This window comes from Cephus cinctus, unplaced genomic scaffold (assembly GCF_000341935.2).
Source record: "Cephus cinctus unplaced genomic scaffold, Ccin1 Ccin1_scaffold0464, whole genome shotgun sequence".
Taxonomy (NCBI): domain Eukaryota; kingdom Metazoa; phylum Arthropoda; class Insecta; order Hymenoptera; family Cephidae; genus Cephus; species Cephus cinctus.
Genome location: NW_014333140.1, coordinates 83,289 through 103,266, shown reverse-complemented (window position 1 = coordinate 103,266; position 19,978 = coordinate 83,289). Strand labels below are relative to the sequence as shown.

Here is a 19,978-nt window from a genome sequence, read left to right as displayed (position 1 = left end):
ACACACCTTTGGCTTATTTGGATATGAAGATTATTATGACTACATTTTGGCTTTCCTTTGTTTTATTCATACTTACTAGGAATTTTGGGAGGATATAATTTTCCAATGCTGTTATACGTCACTTCCCTCTCAAAGGAATTCCCTAAACTTATAATTACTCTAGATCTTGAAATATCAAAATAATTATTTAAAACAGAGAAGTATTCGATTTTAGTTGTGTATTTGTATTGTGTAAATACTTCCTTTGCAATAGGATCATTTAATAATTTTGTGAGAAGCTACTAAGAGATAGACCTTTGGGGAAAACAGATCTAATTTCTAAAAGAACCTACTGTCTTTGTACTGTCATTGTCAGCTGATTCATAATGTACTGTCATAGTCCGTTCACTTAAATCCTCCACCATTTAATATTGTAACATTGCACTGATATGGTGAATTATATAAACAGGGATTGTGAGACAAATATACTGTCGAGTGCAAATAAGAAAACTTAACTGGACTATTGCAATCATATTGCACATCTTTGGTAACAGCTATAGAATCAATCATTTTTTTCTGCCTGACATAAGTTATAAATATATTTTAAAAAATATTTTAGCCTCCGGTAATTACCGTAGAGAATTATGTGACATTATCAAGTAGTCTAAAAGAAGAAATGGCTTCTCTTTGTGGACGTTGGAGATTGTGGATTTTACCAGTGCTTACAGGCCTTTATGCCTTATTAATCATTATCTTGGTACCAATTTTATTGGCCAATTCAATAAAAAATGGATTTAAGAAGCAGGATCAAGGAGCTCTTGTTGGAGGAGCATTTGTATTATTGGCATTGCCAATTGCATTTTATGAGATTGTTCAGCACATGATACACTATACTCAGCCAAGGCTCCAGAAATATATAATAAGGTATGTATGTAAAATCATAAATCTTAATATTATTTTATATTATTTATTAAATATACAATCATTCCTCTATAATTTTTTTGTTTTCAGAATTCTATGGATGGTACCAATCTATGCTGTAAATGCTGTAAGTATAATATATAAATACACAGTGCATGCAAATATCATATCAAATGGAATACAACATGAGAATTGTAACTATATTTGATGCAGTGGCTTGGTTTGGTATATCCTGAAGGCAGTATATATGTAGACAGTCTAAGAGAATGTTACGAGGCCTATGTTATCTACAATTTTATGATGTACCTCTTGGCTTATTTGGATGCCGATAATCACCTTGAACATCGTTTGGAGCTTTCACCTCAAGTACATCACATGTTCCCCCTGTGTTGTTTGCCAGACTGGGAGATGGGACGTGAATTTGTACATATGTGTAAACATGGAATTCTTCAGTATACTGCGGTCAGACCAATATCAACTTTAATTTCCTTGTATGTATTATAGTACCCTGGGTTATGGGGACTTTAATTTATTAATGAAATTACTTGTTACAGTATTTGTGAACTTAATGGAGTTTACGGTGAAGGAGAATTTAGAGGAGACATTGCTTTCCCATATATGATTGCTTTTAATAATTTGTCACAGTTTGTAGCAATGTATTGCCTGGTATTGTTTTATCGAGCTAATGCTGCAGCTCTAGAACCCATGAAACCTGTTGGGAAATTCCTATGCATCAAGGCTGTTGTTTTTTTTTCATTTTTGTAAGTTATTTTATATCAGTTCATTTTAATTTAATTTATTGCAATAATTAAGTAATTCTACTTTACTTTCAGTCAGGGTGTAATAATAGCAATGCTAGTATACTTCGATGTGATATCAAGTATCTTTGATACAGACAATACAGATGACATAAGAAATATCTCTTCGAAACTGCAGGATTTTCTTATTTGTATAGAAATGTTTCTTGCGGCTGTTGCTCATCATTACAGTTTTAGCTATAAGCCCTATGTTAATCTGGCACAAAATCAAGCCTGGTGGGATGCATTTAGGTAAAATTAAGTTATCCTACTTTTCATTCAAAATGAAACATCCATTGTAATATCTCTCCTAATTCTCTTTTGTGTTCTAAGAGCAATGTGGGATGTCTCCGATGTGCACAATGATATGAAGGAACATCTGGGAGTTGTAGGATCTTCTTTGAGCCGTAGAATTCGAGGCCGTAGTGGCTATCAGCAGTCCTGGGGTAGTGCTACGGAACGTACATCCCTTCTATCAGAGGCACCATTGACAACAGCCAAAAGTGCACCAGCCTGCTCCTTTTTAGGATACAATACAGCTGATAGTGGACAAATTTTAAATTCTATAGACGATTCTAGAGGATTTGTAGATCTCAGTCCAGACATGCAGGATAATAATCATAACATCAATACGTAACCCACTCTATCCTTTCCAATCGCAGGATATGGTGTATTATCTTAAGAACTTCAAGGATTCGTTAGAATCTCCACTCACAATGATATTTTATTCATAACATCCTTAGTGTTTTATCCCAAAGAGGCAAATTTGACACACCACAAATATTGTATAACATAATTCATCCCTCCAGCTGTGTCACTGTGATATTCCATAAATATGTTTTTGCCTACTATTTTCACTCTACAGGTATCAATACGTCACAAGATACCAGTGATGTACTACCAAAAATTGTACATACGCAATATTTATACAGAAAATACTCTAATAAAATATTTGTATAACGTACATCTAATTACTTACACCCACGAAGAGTGTTTACCTTTGGAGCATTAACTGCGTTTACCATTTACATTTTTACCGAGCATTCAATATGGTTCCTCAACTGACATCAGATGGATCATGGATGAATAATATTTGGCGGGAAAGCACCTGTGTAGTAATCAAGAGACGTAGAAAGTCATATTACTGTCATAGTAAATGATGGACACGTCTAACGGGTATCGTGGTCCTGAGGAAGCTGGAAAGTCGAAGAAACATGAGGAGCATCAATATTTGGAATTAATTGAGCGTGTTATTAAACATGGTAACAAAAAAAATGATCGTACGGGTGTTGGTACTTATTCAATTTTTGGAGCCCAGATGAGATTTGGACTCAGGGATGGTGAGTGGAATGATATGAGGGTATAATTCAGTTTTATATAAAATTTTTATTTTATTAGGAGTATTTCCATTGTTGACGACAAAGCGTGTCTTTTGGAGAGGGGTTGTGGAGGAATTATTATGGTTTATCAGAGGATCGACTAATGCTAAAGAACTGTCAAGTAAAGGTGTTCATATTTGGGATGCAAATAGTTCACGTGAATTTCTAAATTCCTGTGGCTATGATGACAGGGAGGAAGGTGATCTCGGTCCTGTTTATGGATTTCAATGGCGAAATTTTGGTGCACAGTATATCGATATGAACACTGATTATTCAGGGCAAGGTAGAGATGGATGTAGCGATAGATATATAATGATAATAAATGGATGATTCCTTGTGGTACATAGGTATCGATCAGTTGATGGATGTCATTCAAAAGTTAAAGAATTCTCCAGATGACAGAAGGATTTTAATGTCTGCATGGAATCCAATAGATATTCCAAAAATGGCACTGCCTCCATGTCACTGTCTCGTACAATTTTACGTTAGTAATGGAGAATTGTCGTGTCAACTCTATCAAAGAAGTGCTGATATGGGACTAGGAGTGCCATTTAATATTGCTTCGTACTCTTTGCTTACTTATATGCTGGCACATGTCACTGGTTTGAAGGTAACATTACAATAAGTACTGTTAATGTATCTTTTTCATATAAAACAATTATTTCCAGCCTGGTGAATTTGTACATACCATGGGTGACTGTCATGTGTACATAAATCATGTCTCTGCTCTTGAGGAACAATTGAAACGTGAGCCAAAGCCATTTCCAAGTTTGAATATTCGTCGAAAGGTTTCCGATATCGATGATTTCACAGCAGATGACTTTGATTTAATTGGATATGACCCACATCCAAAGATCTCAATGCCCATGGCAGTGTAATTATAGAGTATATATATATATATATATAGTATAGAAATGCAGTGTTAAAAACTAGAGTTTTTAGCAATAACTATATTTTATTTTCTAATAAAAATTATATTCTCAATAAACTCATATCTTAATATTTATGTTTTTATCTTTTTTGACTTCTTCAATATAATCCGAGGACACAGTTCATTCAAGTCGGTTACGATTTACGACTGAGCGCGCAAAAGTTACAAAGCAGTTTGTTTATTCTTTGTACTACTTTAAGGTCAACAAAGAGAATTCGCAATACATAACCGAGTGGTATGAACAACCTTAAAAGACCTTACCATAGACAGCTTCCTTGTAAATATTCAAATGAACAATTAATTCCAGAAGGATTTAATGTTGCATTTGTATAGATGTTGGAAGCTCTACTGGACTCGTTAAAATGAGCTTTCTCAATATCATTTTTAATAGGTACTCATTCCTAGTGAGAACTTATTAGAAAGAGGGACAATGTATTCTTAATTATAATCATTTTCAAGATATTCCCTTTCTTTTTGCAACTCAACCATTAATGGATAAAGAGCGAAGTAAGTGAGACTATCTGGAAAATTGTTTAAAGGAAACCCTCTGATGACAAAGACAAGGGCTAGCACATTTGGACGTCATTAGATTGTGAAGTACTTAATTGATGAAGTTGTTGGGTAACAGCCAAAGTACCTGTTTCGCTAACTGTTATTATCACCCAAATAATGTCTGAAATAAAAATATTACTATAAGAAATTGTAAGGAGGCTAAAATAGGTCTTCATACCTCCAAAGTAGGAACCATTGGTTGTAGTCATCCTCCACTTGCTTTGAAAGACTCCAAATTCAGCAGGACTCGTTAATTCCACTCCAATTTCCGTATTATCTTTAGGTGCTAAAGAAGGCACAGCCACCCTCGTCCAATCTCCCATCTGTACTCCTCCTGTGTGTTGTAAGTATATTCCCTCAGGCCATGCCTCGGTGCCACTGTTCTGCACCTTCCAAGACTTGCGAAATTTAGTATTGGGTGGAATAGATTCTCCTTCGCCAATTGTTGAATCGCAGAGCAGAGTCATGCAGGGTAATTTAAATGGTGACTCAAAATCAAAATAGCTACATATCGCTGCTTGAAGATTCCTATTGTAAGAAAAAAAACTAATGTGTACAAGATATCTCTTCTATATATTTATCACTAAATATTTATACAAGATGCAAATGACGTCAAATCAATGAACTATAAGAAGTTATCAATAATAAGATGGAGCAAAAGTAAGTTATAAAAACCATAGTCTCTTCATAAACATGGCAATCTAAAGACAGGGTTATGTCCGCCATAAAACAGCTAAGCAATCTTGAAGACTAGACTGTATAAACACGTTTTAAGATATATAAATCTTCACCAGTTGTTCATGTCGAGAAAGAACGTAGCAGTCGCTTCATTAAGATGACTGCCGGCTAGTAATTTTTGAAGCTGCTTCACCAGGTCGTCTTTGTCTGTAGTACCCAGGCAGCTGAATTGATGCAGCAAATGTTGATCGAATTCGTTATCCACGTCCATAATTTCTTCAACAAAATGTCTCAATGATCCATGTAAACCCCAGATAATACTCCAATTAGCAATACCTCTGCCTCCAAGAGTCTCAATCTGCGTCGACAAATCTTTAACCACAAATTTTAAATGTCATTCTTCGAGCGAGTGTGACGTTCGGTCGTATGCAGGGGTGCATGCAGTCCAGGTACACTCAGTGCCATTAAACAAGTAAAACGAACGAATGCATTTGGAGTACAGTCCGCGAAAAAATCTCAACAACCTTATACTTACACTATATAAAATTCCATTAAGCTATGTAATATATCTCAGAAATTTAAGGAAACTGTAAAAGTTTAAATAGATTCACTGCGCAAAAGTATTAATATTTCAATCTACGTGTACAAGAGTGTGCAAATATCAAGATATGAAATGCGCCTGTTTCAATGACAACCCTTTATACAATTAAGTATTACGGGTTTGCATTCATCAGGCGCCTACAAATTAGTTCTCTCTACGATCTTCGTTATCTGTTAGTACTAAACATGATTTATTTCTAGAAGAACGGCATCCTTCAATTTATTATTATAAATATAATTCTCTTCAATGGCATGCTGTGCATTGGGAATTTTATTTTAATTATTTTCTGAACCTCTGAAATGGAGCTGCGTCTTCTTGAAGTATTTATGGCGCATGTGCAATAACGACAGATGCGCGCGCACTGCACCGCGAGACAAGTGAAATACGAAACAAACGCTAGTCGTGCACGAACTCGATGATGCAGATGCTCCGATAGCGTTGATGCCACCGAGAAATCGAGAGTGCTGATTATTTTTCTGTTCTATCAATAATTTCAAAAGCGTTTCGGACCTCGTGCCGGATACTCGGTTATCAGCGATAGAAAAACGTGGGAAGAAATGAAGATCGATATCGGGAATTTTGCGGTTTAGCCTGAAGATCCGTTTAACAAAAATTTGATTAACATACGAGGCGGTCGGCTCGTCTGGAATATGAGGAACAGTTTTAATTAAAATCATCTGAACTTTGAGTGTTCATTATTAATTACCAGTGAAAGAATTTTTTTGGTGGATCTTCAGCGAATTGGATACAGGTAACATATTATACATTTTGTACAACTATTGATTTGGGTCTAATATTGAGTACTGAAAGAATGGTCGTAGATAATTTCAAGATTATAATTTGGCTATATTTTCGTTTTGCAATGTAGTCAGTGCATGATGATCGGTCCGTCATCGGGCACGAGTAATGTGCCTAACCGAGAAGCTTCAGAGAGTTCAGTGCGCGTCAAGAGGAAGGTTTTTGACGACCTGGACATTGAGAGCTTCTGCGAGGAAGTTTGTCAAAGTGGAAAGAAACGATACTTGACGGAATTGCAAGCATCTGCTGAAGGAGATACGACAATGAATTCAAATTTCTTGGCGTTATCCGGCCAGGAAGCAAGCACTGCGGGATCGGTGGCGAGATTGGAAGTTCTGGTGGTCGATGGTACCTGGGATACGACGAATCTGGGTACAAATTTGACGGACTTGACATCTGTAGGACATGATACCAACGTCTCGACCTTGGCCGATATTCAATCTATAGAGAATTACGGCACGATACCGTACTGGGAATCACCAGGGGATATTTCCACTTCGGGAGTACCAGCTACTCCGGGAAATACGGCAACCAATGTCCTGGTACCTCCTAGTATGCCAGTAGAGGATCAGGAAAATGGGAATCTATCTTGGCTTTTGGATTTCAAATTAGATTCGTTTATTGAAGCTCCCGAAGAGAAGTCCTGCGAACCGGGACCGCGTGAAAGTCCATCTGGTAAAGCACCAGGAGTAGCATATCCCAGAAGAAATGGTAATAAATTGTTTTTTTTTCCTTTTTTTAGGTAACAGGAATAGATTTCATTCTCAGAGCCGTGTTAATGGCTCCGTTTCTTACACTAATGAAATGAAGAGGCCTTATAATCATGACGGTCCAGGAACATCTTCGTTACACCAAAATCTGAGCAATGGCTACACCGTGACTGATAATCGTAACATATCTGCCAGTCGATACAACGGTCCAAAAAAGCCACCGTTTACGTATACAGAACTGATAGAGCATGCACTTCAGGAAAGAGGAGAATTAACAGTATCTGCAATTTACCAATGGATCTCGTGAGTCTGAAAGAAATTATATAAAATAAATTTTATCATTTGTTTAAACGTTTTTTTTTTATTGGGTTTTCTCGAAAAAGAAATATCTATGTATCACGCAATCGTCTGTGCAATATCTTTTCTTGACATCGAATCGAATAAGTCATCCTAAACGCAGTAAAAATGGAGACAGGGTGTCTAGAGGGTTGTTACCTCTAGGGGTGGAACAGGAGAGGTTTCTAGATGGTACTCATTGGTACCAGTAGTCCCCCTATGCTTGGTACAACCTGGTACCGCGTCCGCACCCTCCAAACATCTACTATTGCTCAACACGAACCCCCTGCTTCCTTCCTTTCTTGCTCCATCCCCATTTCGTGCTTTCACCTGTTCGATCGCAACCCCTTCGGAAGAATATAGTTCATTCACCAAAATCTGGTGTATGTATACCTTTTCCAAGCACTATGCTATTTCTCATCATAGAATAGTAAAATTATTTACGGAATCACGTAAAATTTGTTCCTTGTCTTTAGTATGTCACTGGGTAAGAGGTTTTTGACGATGGTTGTTAGCGTTTGTAAAAAAAGTTCTCTCTAATTGGCAATAAGCTTGAAACAAGAGGCTCTTCAACGAAATATCAAACACTAGTGTATGATAACGTTTAAAACTTGAGTTTATCAGCTTTTGGAACGATTATTTTTCTATCTTGCGACAGATGGCTTGGATCACCTGCCAGCCTCCCCTCGAGCGATAATTGATTACAGTTTTTGGGGGAATATTTGGCTTGTTCGGAATATCGTGGCAGCTACTGCCGGCCTCGACTTAGGATTAGCTTAGCTAGAACATTCAGTTCAGTTTCCCTTTGGAACTCCATTTAAATAGATATTTATTTTCTTTCCATTGCTATATATTTTTCTTCAATTTAAGAGGGGGTAGTATTAACCTGACCCCTGAACCCCTGCTCAACGTACCGTGTAAACGCACCGTTCACCAGGCACCAGGCACCGGCCACCTTCCTGATGACTCTGCACGGCACTTGGAATTAACATTAGGGTGGCTAACGCGCCGTGACGTCGCGGTGGCCAGGTGAAGGAAATTACAATTCTAAGGGATGTAGCAGACAACTCCGACTCCTCCCGGAGGTTGAGGGTTGAATTTAGTCTCGATTATAATCGACGAGGAGAACCGCTGGAGGAGAATCGCTCCGGGAAGGGTGCTCGATGGTGCTAGGATGTGCCTGTCTCTATTGACTTTTTGGGGAATTTCCTATGATTCGATCTATCTCGTATCTTCTGTCTCTAATTCACCAGCCCCTTTGTTGCCTCGTGTACTATATCTGATTGACCTGTCATGCATGTCACTCAGGATGTCAAAGTTATTATCCGTTCACAGGGAACATTTTCCATACTACAAGAGCAACGATGATCGCTGGAAGAATTCTGTGCGGCATAATCTTTCCATTAATCCACATTTTCGCAAAGGATCTAAAGCACCACATGGTGCTGGACATCTTTGGGCCATTGCAAATCGTGGTGACTCCAGACCTCGACAGATTACACCTGGTATAAGCTCTGGAGCAACTGCTAGACAGATTGTAAAGAATGTACAGGATTCTGTGTATCGAAAGAATGCTAACAATGCTAGGTATGTTAAAGACTTTAAATAATTTACATGGATACCATTTAATCTTGAATATACTCTTCCTTGTTGTAGTCAAATAATCAGTATGGATGAAGTAGCAGCAGCTACAGCCAGCATTCAACAACCAGAAGATACTAATAGTATCGTAAATTCAGTAACCTTGGAACACTGCGCGGAACAAATCCTTAGTGGCATAAAGCGTGAGGTAGAAGTTCAATATCTGGTTCCTATGGCGGTTCCTAATAATGGAGAACATCAGGATCCTGGTCAGGAAAGTCAGCAAAGCTGCCAAACGGTTAAAGAAACTGGTGAGTTAATGTTTCAGTCAATTTAAAAAAAGAGGATTGTTCACTTAATGTTATTCTTTTTCAGATTTTTTGAATCCAGTTTCCAAGGAGGTCGTCGCCGAGGAGTGTGGTCTTATAGGGGAGGGTTATCTAGTCACGGATCTTAATCCTACAGCCTTGGGTCTTAATATGGTCGAGCCAGAAATCATTTCGCCGGAAAATCTTTTTGGGGAGGAATTGAGCTTTCAGTTTTACGAATTGACGTCGCCGTCGCAACTCCAGTCCGCTTGACACACGGAGAAGAGTAAGATTCGGTTGATCTTTATAGACCAGTCAAAGTTCCAGAACGTTCAGATAGTCGATAATAACGTGCCAGTTAACACGGGACAAGCCAATGAGGTCACGAATGATCTGATGTGCAATGGGAATGGCAAAGTCATTAGCGAATTGACATCTCGTAGAAAAGAGTCATTGATTAACGACGATGAGAAAAATTATAACGAGGATACGGTCAATTGTAAAGTTCATAGCTGATCGTATTTACGATGACGGAACTTTTCTTCTAATTTTATTTTTTATTTATTTTTTTCTCTATGCAATTGCCATTTCTTTAACCCATTTTGGCCCGTCCCATAAAGTAGCAAGAGGATCACTTAAATTCATATTACATATGACGATTGGTCTTAAGAATATTTAAGGCTGTACTTTAATACCATTTCCAACTGGATGCATGGAACGAGAATAATGGCTGGATGTGTCTGAGAGGCATCATTTATTACTAATTATTACTATCATTTCTCCTAGTCCTTATAAACTGTGTGTAATGTTTTTGTATTAGCAAAGGAAATATAATATTTACAATTTCGCAGATGATTCACGTATTGTTTTTCATAGTTGGAAGATTATTTTATGTGCTTATACTTATGACTTTTTTACAGCAGACTTTTGAATAAATAAAAGATCTCATTGAAGACTCTATTTAATAAAAAGGTTTTGTACAGCTTTTACAGTATCTTTATAATATCTGATTTAAGAACTATTTACCATTATTCTGCCAGTTTAGGAGTCTCTGAAGGTGTGACAGACTCTTGAACTTTCTTTTGATCAGCATTAGGCCCTTTAGTATTGTCAGCCATGAGCTTGGCCATATATTTGGCTGCTCGTTCTTTCTTTTTAATGTCTTTTTGTTTCTTCTTATCTTCCTTCTCCTTCTTTTCTAACATTTCCTTGAATCTTACATCTCGTGGATCTATCTTGAATCCAAAGTGCCTGCGCACCTCTTCAATCAAGCGTTCCTTACGTTCTTTGGCCATAAGAGCATCAGCTTCTTTCTTTGCTAACTTATTTTTCAGTTCCGCTGTCCAGTCCTTCAACTTTGACAATTTCTTAGCAATATCTTGCTCCCTGAATAAACAAACATGCTCTAAAGTATCTGTTATAAAGGATAGGGAAAAGATAATTACCTAAGTTTTATAGCCTCAGCTTCTTTCTTGTGTTTCTCAGCAATGGTTTTCCATGTTTCTTGAATAGTTTCTGGATAAGCAACTCTTTCATATTCTTTCAGAACATACAGTTCGTTTGGTGTTGGCCATGCTACTCCTGCTGTGGTGTCTATGTTCTCCAAACCGTACCTGCCAAGCAATCTTCGCTTGTATTTCAATCTATCATGATACCAGTCTGTGATATCATGAGAGGGAGGTTTATCAAAAAGCATATTTCTATGCCCAGATTGAAGACGAGATTTGTTCCTCTTCCTCTCGACTTCTTCATTTATCTTCTCATCCTCATCATAAATAGGTTTCTCGTCCAAAGAGGTTAAGTCAATAACCTGACCATCATTCTCTTTAGCAGCTGTGGCAAAGAATCTTGTGGTTAAAGTACTCTGTACACGTAGTCTAACACTATCGTTTCTATAACAGAGCGCTCGTAAACTCATTTTTTCGTTTTGTATATGTTACGAAAATATCAATAAAATTAACCAACAAATAGTGGAAACGCCGATCCCTTCTACGGATACGAGTGTACCCAGCTGTTCCTGGTGTAGCTACGTAGGCTACAATAATCAAATTCTATCACCAGGGAAACGTTTTAAAAACATTCATTTCTTTCGTTTTCTTGGCTTCTAACATGCACCAAACACTTTTTGGCAGAATTTTCTAAATTACTCCGGTTTTCATTGTTAAAGTTTCGCTAAATTTATTCTAGAAATAGAAAATATACTTTATATATTTTGATGTATTTAAATCCCTTTAAATACCCGACTTGCATTTCTTCAAGCAGTCAAGCAAACATACAGAAAAAAAAGAGGAAAACGCAGGTAAGGTAAATAACATTTTTCCTCGGTGAACTCGCTTATAAATAAACATTGAGCCGCATGGTAAGTCAGTCGCTTAATAATTTTACACTGAGTAACATGTACATATATAATATTCCGTATAGTTCTAGCGTAATGTTTCCTTTAATCTCAATGGATTGTCGTTTGCAATTCAAAATTCATCTTTCGCACATTGTCTAATCTGTTGAGTGAAGTGTGAACTAGAAATGGTACGCCGTATACGATGATTGTCCTAAAGTTTTGTAAATTTAATTTAACAGTTATACAATGACTCTTGCACAAAGTAGTATTCGCTAGAGTGTTAAAGTCTTCCTATTAATTTAAAACATATAATTAACATTTACATAGTGTAATATCATACAAATTCTTAATTGTACCGTGTACCATTGTTGGTTATTTTAAATCCATACGTAGAGCTTGAGATGATCTCTATAAGCTACAGTTTCAAGCAATTCGAGTGGGTCGAGTTCTCTCCGTGCTCGAAAACCGGTGCTCGCCGTCACTTTCCTCGTGAAAAATCACGACTCTGATGTTGCAGACTTTGCTTACGAAGAGACATTTAACGCGCAAAAAGTGGTGAGAATAAGAACAAGGGTGTAACAACTGAAAATGGGTAAAGCGAAGAAAGGAAAGCGATCCGGCAAGGATGAGGAAATGTGAGTTTATTTTCAGACATATTGGAATACTTTCATGCCTTGCCCTTTTATAGGAGTTTTCTCTATTTGTTTTATATGTAAAACGTGTCTGTCACTATGAGATATGTTAACCTTGAGCACTCTCGAAATTGTTCTCGTGCGAGCCAGACATTCTTGCTAACGATGATGCAATCCTCGCCATCTGGCACACGTAGGTTATGAGAGAGGATTGTAACACATTTGAATATATGTATTTTATGTCTCAGGGATAGTGATGTTGAGGTAGATGATCAAGCTGTAGAGGAGCCTGTTAAGCCTAAGGGCAAGACGAAGGACAAGAAGAAGAAAAAGGCTGATGATTTAGATGATGTTGCAAATGATGTGGAGCAACTTAACTTGGAATCCGATGAGCCTGTCAAGCCCAAGGCTAAGACGAAAGATAAGAAGAAAAAGAAGGTCGATGATTTAGATGATATGGGGGACGAGTTTGATGAGTTTAATCTGGATACTCCAAAAGTCTCTAAAGCAACTAAAGCGAAATCTAGTAATAAGAAACGTATGTTACTCATTTCATCTTTTGTTGATTGTACATTTTACCTTTTGAAGGTTGAAATCAATTTTAACGTTGTATTATTTACAGCAAAGGCTAGTTTTGCCCTACTAGAGGTCGAAGATGACAACGATGATGATGAAGAACAGCCTCCTGAGAGTAATGATGAATCGGAAAAAGCTGAGAGTATTGAAAGGTCTAAACCACAGCAGCAGAAGGCTCATGAGCCTCAAGGGAAAAAGGGAAAGAAAGGTAGGACAATTTTACAGATATGTAATACGTTAGCGAACAATAGAGGATTTATATATTATGTTTACAGGTAGGAAAAAACGGAATGACAGTGATGAGGATATAGAGAAGGTATTAGCTGAACTAGAGATGGAATACTCTGGTCAAAAGATAGAAATTAAGGAGGAACCAAACGAGGCAGAAGACGATGGAGAAAAGAAAAAGAAAAAGAAGGGCAAGGAAAAGGAGAAAGTCGAACCAAAGGAAGGTGATGAGGATGAAGCAGAGCAAGAAGGTAGCACTGTAAAAACAGCAGCACAAAAGAAGAAAGAGAAAAAGGAACGCGAGAAGCAGAAAAAATTAGCTCAAAAGAAAGCGGTAAGTGTAAAAGTTTTATATCTGTATCCAGTTTTCTTATCAAATTATTCCTTATTAGGAGGTTTCCAAGAATGATAAAGAAGGTGAACCACCCAAGGAACCACCAGCCCAGAAACCTGTAGAGAAATTAGTGGAACCCGTAGCAACCGCAGACAAAGCGGCGAACGGTGAGCTCGATGCTGAAGATGGTGAAGGCAAAGATGACAAGAAGAAGAAGAAAAAGGGCGCTAAAGAGGATATTAAAGAAAAAGGAAAAGGACCAGGAAAGAAGACAATAGCGGCGATGCAAGAGGCCTTGAAAAAGCTTAAGGAGGATGAAGAGCGTTTGAAGCGCGAAGAAGAAGAACGTATCCGGCAAGAGGAATTGCGTGAGAAGGCGCGACTAGAGCAACTTCAACTGGAACAGGAAAGAAAGGAAAGGAAGAAGTTGAAAGAGAAGCAGAGAAAGGAGAGATTGAAAGCAGAAGGAAAACTTCTGACCACAAAACAGAAACAAGATCGTGCGAGGGCGCAGGCGATGATTGATGCCCTAAAAGCTCAAGGAATGGAACTTCCCGACGTAGGTGAGAAGAAGCCTCGTCCAGGAACACGAGTTAGACCTAATAAGGTGAAGCAGCAAATCAGTACAGAGGAAAGAGATGAGAAAAAGTCTGAGGGAGACTCGAAACAAGGTGACCAAGTTCACGTGGAAATCGTTGATCAGCAATCGAAGGAAGAGGAAAGAAAGAAGGAAGAGGAAGTTAAGGATTCCTGGGATGCGGAATCCAGCGATGAAGAACCAGACGAAGACAAGTCTGACGAGGCTTCCAAGAAATCTCAAGCAGTCCAGAAACAGGGGCAAACTGTCAAGGAGGAATCCTCAGAAAGTGAGTCAGAGACTGAGAGCGGAAGCGAATCCGAGAGCGAAGAGGAAAGCGACGAGGAGGAGAGTAGCATCGAGGACAAAATGACGGACGCGGAGCGTAAAAAGGAACGTGCTCGAAACAGGATACAAAATAGGAGAGTAGAGGCAGAGAAAAAGAAATCTCTGGATAACCTTCGTGCGGCTGTCGTCTGCGTTCTAGGGCACGTAGATACTGGAAAGACGAAGATCTTAGACAAACTCAGAAGGACTAACGTCCAGGATGGTGAAGCTGGTGGAATAACGCAACAGATCGGTGCCACCAATGTACCCATTGAAGCTATTCATGAATCTACGAGGCATGTGAAAGGAGTAAGTATTTTCTACCTGACTTTTTGTGTTATTGCCATATCATTATTTTTAAAACAACAATATTGTGACCTTTTTCATAGTTTGCTGACAAAAAGCTGAAGCTTCCCGGTCTCCTGATCATCGATACACCTGGCCACGAGTCCTTTAGCAATCTCAGGAACAGAGGATCCTCCCTCTGTGACATAGCCGTACTCGTGGTAGACATAATGCATGGTCTGGAACCTCAAACTATCGAGAGTATCAATTTATTAAAAGCTAAGAAGTGTCCATTCGTCGTCGCCCTGAATAAGATCGACAGGCTCTACGACTGGCAGACCATGAACCGTAAGGACGTCCAGGACATAGTAAAGAACCAGGCATTAAACACTCAGAGGGAATTCGAGAAACGTGCCAAGGATGTTATCGTACAATTTGCGGAGCAAAGTCTAAATGCTGCGCTGTTCTACGAGAACCCAGATCCTAGGAGTTACGTGTCTCTAGTGCCAACCAGTGCGATCACGGGGGAGGGTATGGGTAACCTCCTCGCCCTGATCGTAGACGCTTGTCAGGGTCCACTGGCCAAGAGACTTATGTACAGCGAGGAACTCCAGGCGACGGTCCTAGAAGTGAAAGCCCTAGCTGGTTTGGGTACAACAATAGACTGTATTCTAGTCAATGGTACCCTGAGAGAAGGTGACACGATGATCGTCGCCGGTACCGATGGTCCCATAGTAACTCAAATTCGCTCCTTGTTAATGCCTCAACCTCTCAAGGAATTACGGGTAAAGGTAGGTGTCTAAACACGTTTAAAACCATAATCAGAAGAAAAAATTCCCACAATATCTCAAATAACCTTGTATGATTTATTCCACAGAATGCTTACATTGAGCATAGAGAAGTAAAGGCAGCCCAGGGTGTGAAGATAGCAGCAAAGGACCTGGAGAAGGCCATCGCGGGACTGAATCTTCTAGTGGCACAGAAGCCTGACGAGGTGGAGTTGCTGAAGGAGGAAATAGCCCGTGAACTTACGAGCACCCTGGGCAATATAAAGCTAACTGAACGCGGTGTCTTTGTACAAGCATCGACTCTGGGTGCCCTGGAGGCTTTACTCGACTTCCTCAGGAGCAGCAAGATTCCGGTGAGTATTTTTTTTGCTCTGTCAATAATATTCTAATGCACTCCTAACATTCTCTTTCTCTCTCTTTATCATAATTTCAAGCGAAATTACTCTAGTGCACGCCATGGCACTCCGCACTATAGAATCGAGGTACTCGCTGCCGAGAGTATGGACATGGAGCGAGCAGCAATGAACCACTTCCTTCTTAACAGTTTAGCAGGATACGGCTCATTGCTCGCACACAGTGCTTGTGGTCGTGATCCACTCTGCTATCAGCCGAGCTGTTCGCCTCTTTGCCACTATTTCTTTTTTCTCTTCCTTCCTCTTATCGTATCATCCTCGCCTCACTGGTTATCCATTGATATTTCAACCCTGAGGATAAGGAACGAAGTATACCCAAGATATATCGTGGCCAGTGAAGTGGCAAGGATATTTTATGCTGCACGATATCTAAAAGTAGTTTATTTCAATGTTGAATTTCTACATGAAAATATCAGTGCTGGAGTATAATTGCGCAGGAGAGAGGAAGAAAGAAAGAGGATTCTAAAATATATCCAGGGCCCTTGCTTAATTGGATGGATGATGAATGAAGGGATGGAGAATTGGCTGATCGGCCGATCACGAAGTATCATTCCAGGATCGTTGCGATTAATAACGGGTTGCCCTATCAAAGCAAGCCGCTCTCTCGTGAACGATCATTCTTATATTGCGAGTCTTCTTTACCTCAATATGTATCTCTTCTAGTTATCTATCCAGTATACTTGGACAGTCGGTGCATATGCCTGGTGGGCCTTCCTCTTCGGAATGCACGTACCTGTATTTCCTCTGCGAGTATTATTTGCCATGGGCTACAGTATTGCTTGTGTAACTTGGATTGGAAGAGGGCAGACGGTATCCGGTAGAATTATAGCCCGGTCCTGACCTGGGATAAGATAGCGACTGAAGCAAGAAGTATCGTAGTGAGTCTAAGAGAAAGGAAATAAGAGGAATGGACAATTGGAGAGTACACAGAGAGTTGTGTTAAGTGAGAGAGAAAAGGAGGGAGAGAGAGAATGAGAGAGTCGTAAAGGGAGAATCTCCTACTATGGTCTTTTTCCCATGCTGCTCGAAGGGGGGACCTTGTTCGACGGAAGAGAGGGCCCGACAATTAGCGGCTCGTTAATGTGATTAATCGTAGCCATAGTGAGCCGACAAAGGGAACATCTTATATATACATACAGCAGATAGGTGTATGCGCAGGGCTATCCAGTTCAAGTGTAACAGGCAGATTTGATGTTTGATCTTTCCGATGAATTTTTTGTATTTCGGAAAAGCGAGATATATTTTTAAATTTATTTGGGTATATTAACAGACATCGTTAAACTATTCAAATATTGTCGATACCTTGATCAATGAAGATTTACAACAGTTAAAAGTTTATTTTGGAATGGGCAAATTTTTCAAAGGGGGGTAGTAGGGTACCCACTCACGATTTTATATTTCACTATGTCTGTCTTTCTTCTACACGCGCAAACGCTCATGAGTCTGTCTCACTCGCACTCGTAGCAGGTATAGAAAATTCATAAAACCTTGATAAAATCAGCCCTTCATTTTCATCAATACTATTTCTACATCGATCACCGGTTTGATTCTCTTATTTCGCTACTCTGCCACGAATATTAAATGAAGAAAAGTTTTGTCACGTCATATTGTGAAATTTGACGACAAACAAAATTAGTCCTGTGCATTCGTAATGCACCGTAAACACGTGCAGACTATATCGCCCGCTATACGTTCAGTTCCTACGATGCTCTTGTACGTTAAATTATCAAAGATTCTCATATCCCCATTTTACTCTCAGCTCTCCTCCGTTCCTCATGCTTTGCCCATGAAGAGAGGTATAAGCGCAGCATCCATTGTCCTAGAAGCGAAAATAAACCGATAGGTCCAGCGCCATCAAATAACCAGAATCCCAAAGAGATCACTCGCTAATGGCAGGGATCAAAAATCGTCTCCAGAGAGAGTCATTTTGTCAGAGACTCTTGCTCAGGAAATCGTTGGGCAAGGTGCATCCGCTCGTTAGTTTGATTTACGAAGAGGCTGCAATCGGCTTGGCGTAACCCTTGGAGACTCAGGTTGTACCCTGTGTAAAGCATTCATGTGTATGCCAGAGTGGCTCGTACGTTACTCTAGGTGGTAGCAGCCTTAGTACGACCCATGGTGAAGATCCTATCTTTATTTATGCCCGATTTCCTGCCGCCGACATCCGCCTGGTTGCTCCTCGTCCCGTTCGCTGCTCCTTTCTCTCTCTTTGCTCCTGGGATTTTTACATCTCTTCTCTCTATCTATCTAACTTATCCGCACCAGTCCTGTTGCCCAGGTGGCCAAGAGGAATCACCCTCCTAAAACCGGCTACTGGTCCACATTCTCAGTCGTCTCTTCTCGGTCCCATTCTTCACGACCTCTGAACCTGACCTCATCCACGGGACGTTCATCCACACAGGACCAGCACTCTTCGGCTCGGGGACTCTGCCACGTATTTCCGTCGACCAGTCATACTGCGTCTCGTCCACGTCGCGCGTAAACACGCCGTCCGTAAAATATTCCGCGAGTAAACATATTTTTCTATCCGTAACATCGCCACGCCTCAGCGTGACTCTTTACCAAGAACCCGTCTAGGAGTCCGATCATGTTTGTCGCTCCTCCAACTGGTCTACGAGCTTAGACTTTACTCTGTCGTGTATTGGGATGCCTACGATTACAGGCTTACCAAGAAGTCCCATTACCACCCCCTATTGAATGGCAAGGTTATTTTAAGGATCTGGGAGGGTTTATCCTCGTACACCCTGGATACGGTATTCTTGTGCTCTATGGGCGCGGGTAAGGCTAGGGGAAAAATCGATGCCGCGCGAAACGGCCTTAAGGCCGTCCTTGCTCAGGTTATGAATGGGCTCCCCCACCGTATCTCGTTCACCGGTATCACGTGACTGCCTGACGTCACTCGGCTCACGCACAGTCTTTTGGAACGCGTGTGCGTCTCTTTCTCTATTATATCTGTCTCTTTCACGTTCTCCACCCCCCCCCTTCCTCTCTCTCTCTCTCTCTCTCTCTCTCTCTCTCTCTCTGTGCAGTTACATATATGCTTTTATAATATACGTTTCCTTCTGCTTAGGGTATATACGAGCTCTCGGCAGCTCACTCGCGCATTATCGGAGCAATATTGTATATGTATAGGCAGTCTCGTGCAGAGCCAATGGCCACTACTCGCTCACATACTCGGACAGTAGCCTCTTAAAAAGCACATATGTACATATGCGACGAACCCCGCACAGGAAACTGCCCACGCCCACGGCACGAAGATGTGGGAGGACGTACGCAAGAACGCAACGGATCGAGACAGACAGAGAGAGAGAGAGAGAGAGAGAGAGAGAGAGAGAGAGAGAGAGAGAGAGAGAGAGAGAGAGAGAGATAATAGAAAAAAACATTGAGAAGAAGATACGATAGTGAATACTATATGTATATTGATAGTACAAGAGAAACCAGTTTTTTTTTTTCATTTTGTTAATAAATAGGTTCATTGATTGAATATAGCATAGAAATTTCGAGCAATGAATAAGCACTGTAGAGCAAACGTGCGTTAGAATATAAGTTGACAATTTTAAGGCAATAGCGGGCAATACGCATTATGGGTATTATAGACATGACTGGTCCGCTCGTAAAACTGGCACCACTCATTTCCGCTCGACTCTGGCTTTGCGTTTGCTACTCTGAGATTAGGTTGGGTATGTCTGTAACATTTAACGACACTCGATATAGAGAGAGAATTAGTCGACAGGCAGATATTCGCGTGTATATGGGATTCTTGAAAAATTTAAATAACGCTCTTATCACTGTTTCGGATTACCTTTTCGTTATTCTTTAACTTTTTACGCGTTAATTGATATCTACGTAGGTGGGGACCTCCTTTAACCACTGAGCACGCGTGGTGCTTGCCCCCCCCCCCCCCCCCCC

General features: G+C 39.9%; 6 protein-coding genes across 11 annotated transcripts in view; 4 read left to right on the top strand and 2 right to left on the bottom strand.

The window, feature by feature from the left end:
- The first annotated feature begins 140 nt into the window (after positions 1-140).
- Positions 141-2,661, top strand: LOC107268076 (transmembrane protein 184C). Of its 2 annotated transcripts, XM_015740459.2 has the most exons (8): positions 141-367; positions 449-526; positions 599-903; positions 991-1,027; positions 1,114-1,391; positions 1,455-1,661; positions 1,734-1,949; positions 2,031-2,334. In XM_015740459.2, exons 3-8 carry the CDS (start codon positions 656-658, stop codon positions 2,332-2,334), a joined length of 1,290 nt encoding a protein of 429 aa, XP_015595945.1. In that variant the 5' UTR covers positions 141-367; positions 449-526; positions 599-655. The 2 variants fall into 2 exon arrangements, with proteins under 2 accessions (XP_015595945.1, XP_015595943.1); XM_015740457.2 differs by having other exon boundaries at positions 205-526; positions 2,031-2,661.
- A 158-nt stretch (positions 2,662-2,819) lies between these two features.
- Positions 2,820-4,082, top strand: LOC107268079 (thymidylate synthase). Its single transcript, XM_015740463.2, has 4 exons — positions 2,820-3,037; positions 3,096-3,359; positions 3,424-3,686; positions 3,745-4,082. The coding sequence occupies exons 1-4, from the start codon at positions 2,854-2,856 to the stop codon at positions 3,952-3,954; spliced, it is 921 nt and encodes a 306-aa protein (XP_015595949.1). The 5' UTR covers positions 2,820-2,853; the 3' UTR covers positions 3,955-4,082.
- Positions 4,083-4,169: 87 nt separating this feature from the next.
- Positions 4,170-5,870, bottom strand: LOC107268083 (uncharacterized protein C6orf106 homolog). 2 transcript variants are annotated; one of them, XM_015740468.2, is made up of 4 exons: positions 5,773-5,870; positions 5,351-5,609; positions 4,738-5,087; positions 4,170-4,680 (listed from the first exon to the last, which is right to left on the bottom strand). In XM_015740468.2, exons 2-4 carry the CDS (start codon positions 5,506-5,508, stop codon positions 4,574-4,576), a joined length of 615 nt encoding a protein of 204 aa, XP_015595954.1. In that variant the 5' UTR covers positions 5,509-5,609; positions 5,773-5,870; the 3' UTR covers positions 4,170-4,573. The 2 variants fall into 2 exon arrangements, with proteins under 2 accessions (XP_015595954.1, XP_015595955.1); XM_015740469.2 differs by lacking the exon at positions 5,773-5,870 and having other exon boundaries at positions 5,351-5,513; positions 5,574-5,698.
- A 381-nt stretch (positions 5,871-6,251) lies between these two features.
- LOC107268074 lies at positions 6,252-10,259 on the top strand. 2 transcript variants are annotated; one of them, XM_025085353.1, is made up of 7 exons: positions 6,252-6,589; positions 6,707-7,008; positions 7,084-7,311; positions 7,379-7,649; positions 9,018-9,269; positions 9,339-9,574; positions 9,639-10,259. In XM_025085353.1, exons 2-7 carry the CDS (start codon positions 6,714-6,716, stop codon positions 9,842-9,844), a joined length of 1,488 nt encoding a protein of 495 aa, XP_024941121.1. In that variant the 5' UTR covers positions 6,252-6,589; positions 6,707-6,713; the 3' UTR covers positions 9,845-10,259. The 2 variants fall into 2 exon arrangements, with proteins under 2 accessions (XP_024941121.1, XP_015595936.1); XM_015740450.2 differs by having other exon boundaries at positions 6,707-7,311.
- Positions 10,260-10,514: 255 nt separating this feature from the next.
- Positions 10,515-11,720, bottom strand: LOC107268082 (growth arrest and DNA damage-inducible proteins-interacting protein 1). The gene is made up of 2 exons (XM_015740467.2): positions 11,017-11,720; positions 10,515-10,957 (listed from the first exon to the last, which is right to left on the bottom strand). The coding sequence occupies exons 1-2, from the start codon at positions 11,487-11,489 to the stop codon at positions 10,600-10,602; spliced, it is 831 nt and encodes a 276-aa protein (XP_015595953.1). The 5' UTR covers positions 11,490-11,720; the 3' UTR covers positions 10,515-10,599.
- Positions 11,721-11,731: 11 nt separating this feature from the next.
- Positions 11,732-19,978, top strand: part of LOC107268069 (eukaryotic translation initiation factor 5B) — a 50,682-nt gene continuing 42,435 nt past the window's right edge. The window contains exons 1-8 of one of the 3 annotated variants that reach the window (XM_025085347.1): positions 11,732-11,870; positions 12,427-12,544; positions 12,790-13,079; positions 13,164-13,325; positions 13,393-13,679; positions 13,738-14,892; positions 14,973-15,659; positions 15,746-16,009. In XM_025085347.1, coding sequence (XP_024941115.1) covers positions 12,498-12,544; positions 12,790-13,079; positions 13,164-13,325; positions 13,393-13,679; positions 13,738-14,892; positions 14,973-15,659; positions 15,746-16,009 — 2,892 coding nt within the window. In that variant the 5' untranslated portion in view covers positions 11,732-11,870; positions 12,427-12,497. Of the gene's footprint in view, positions 11,876-12,129; positions 12,545-12,789; positions 13,080-13,163; positions 13,326-13,392; positions 13,680-13,737; positions 14,893-14,972; positions 15,660-15,745; positions 16,010-19,978 lie in introns of those variants that run through there. The other 2 variants (XM_015740437.2, XM_025085348.1) reach the window with 2 other exon arrangements.

Bases quoted from the DNA above. Each gene is read 5' to 3' on its own strand.
- LOC107268076 (XM_015740457.2), top strand. From the start codon at position 656: ATGGCTTCTCTTTGTGGACGTTGGAGATTGTGGATTTTACCAGTGCTT. The intron at 904-990 runs GTATGTATGTAA...TTTTGTTTTCAG, and splicing joins CTCCAGAAATATATAATAAG to AATTCTATGGATGGTACCAA. The intron at 1,950-2,030 runs GTAAAATTAAGT...TTGTGTTCTAAG, and splicing joins GCCTGGTGGGATGCATTTAG to AGCAATGTGGGATGTCTCCG.
- LOC107268079 (XM_015740463.2), top strand. From the start codon at position 2,854: ATGATGGACACGTCTAACGGGTATCGTGGTCCTGAGGAAGCTGGAAAG. The intron at 3,360-3,423 runs GTAGAGATGGAT...TGTGGTACATAG, and splicing joins CACTGATTATTCAGGGCAAG to GTATCGATCAGTTGATGGAT. The intron at 3,687-3,744 runs GTAACATTACAA...AATTATTTCCAG, and splicing joins CACATGTCACTGGTTTGAAG to CCTGGTGAATTTGTACATAC.
- LOC107268083 (XM_015740468.2), bottom strand. From the start codon at position 5,508: ATGGACGTGGATAACGAATTCGATCAACATTTGCTGCATCAATTCAGC. The intron at 5,088-5,350 runs GTGAAGATTTAT...TTCTTACAATAG, and splicing joins TTTCTCGACATGAACAACTG to GAATCTTCAAGCAGCGATAT. The intron at 4,681-4,737 runs GTATGAAGACCT...TTTTTATTTCAG, and splicing joins CAATGGTTCCTACTTTGGAG to ACATTATTTGGGTGATAATA.
- LOC107268074 (XM_015740450.2), top strand. From the start codon at position 6,714: ATGATGATCGGTCCGTCATCGGGCACGAGTAATGTGCCTAACCGAGAA. The intron at 7,312-7,378 runs GTAAAGCACCAG...TCCTTTTTTTAG, and splicing joins ACCGCGTGAAAGTCCATCTG to GTAACAGGAATAGATTTCAT. The intron at 7,650-9,017 runs GTGAGTCTGAAA...ATCCGTTCACAG, and splicing joins GCAATTTACCAATGGATCTC to GGAACATTTTCCATACTACA.
- LOC107268082 (XM_015740467.2), bottom strand. From the start codon at position 11,489: ATGAGTTTACGAGCGCTCTGTTATAGAAACGATAGTGTTAGACTACGT. The intron at 10,958-11,016 runs GTAATTATCTTT...TTGTTTATTCAG, and splicing joins GCTGAGGCTATAAAACTTAG to GGAGCAAGATATTGCTAAGA.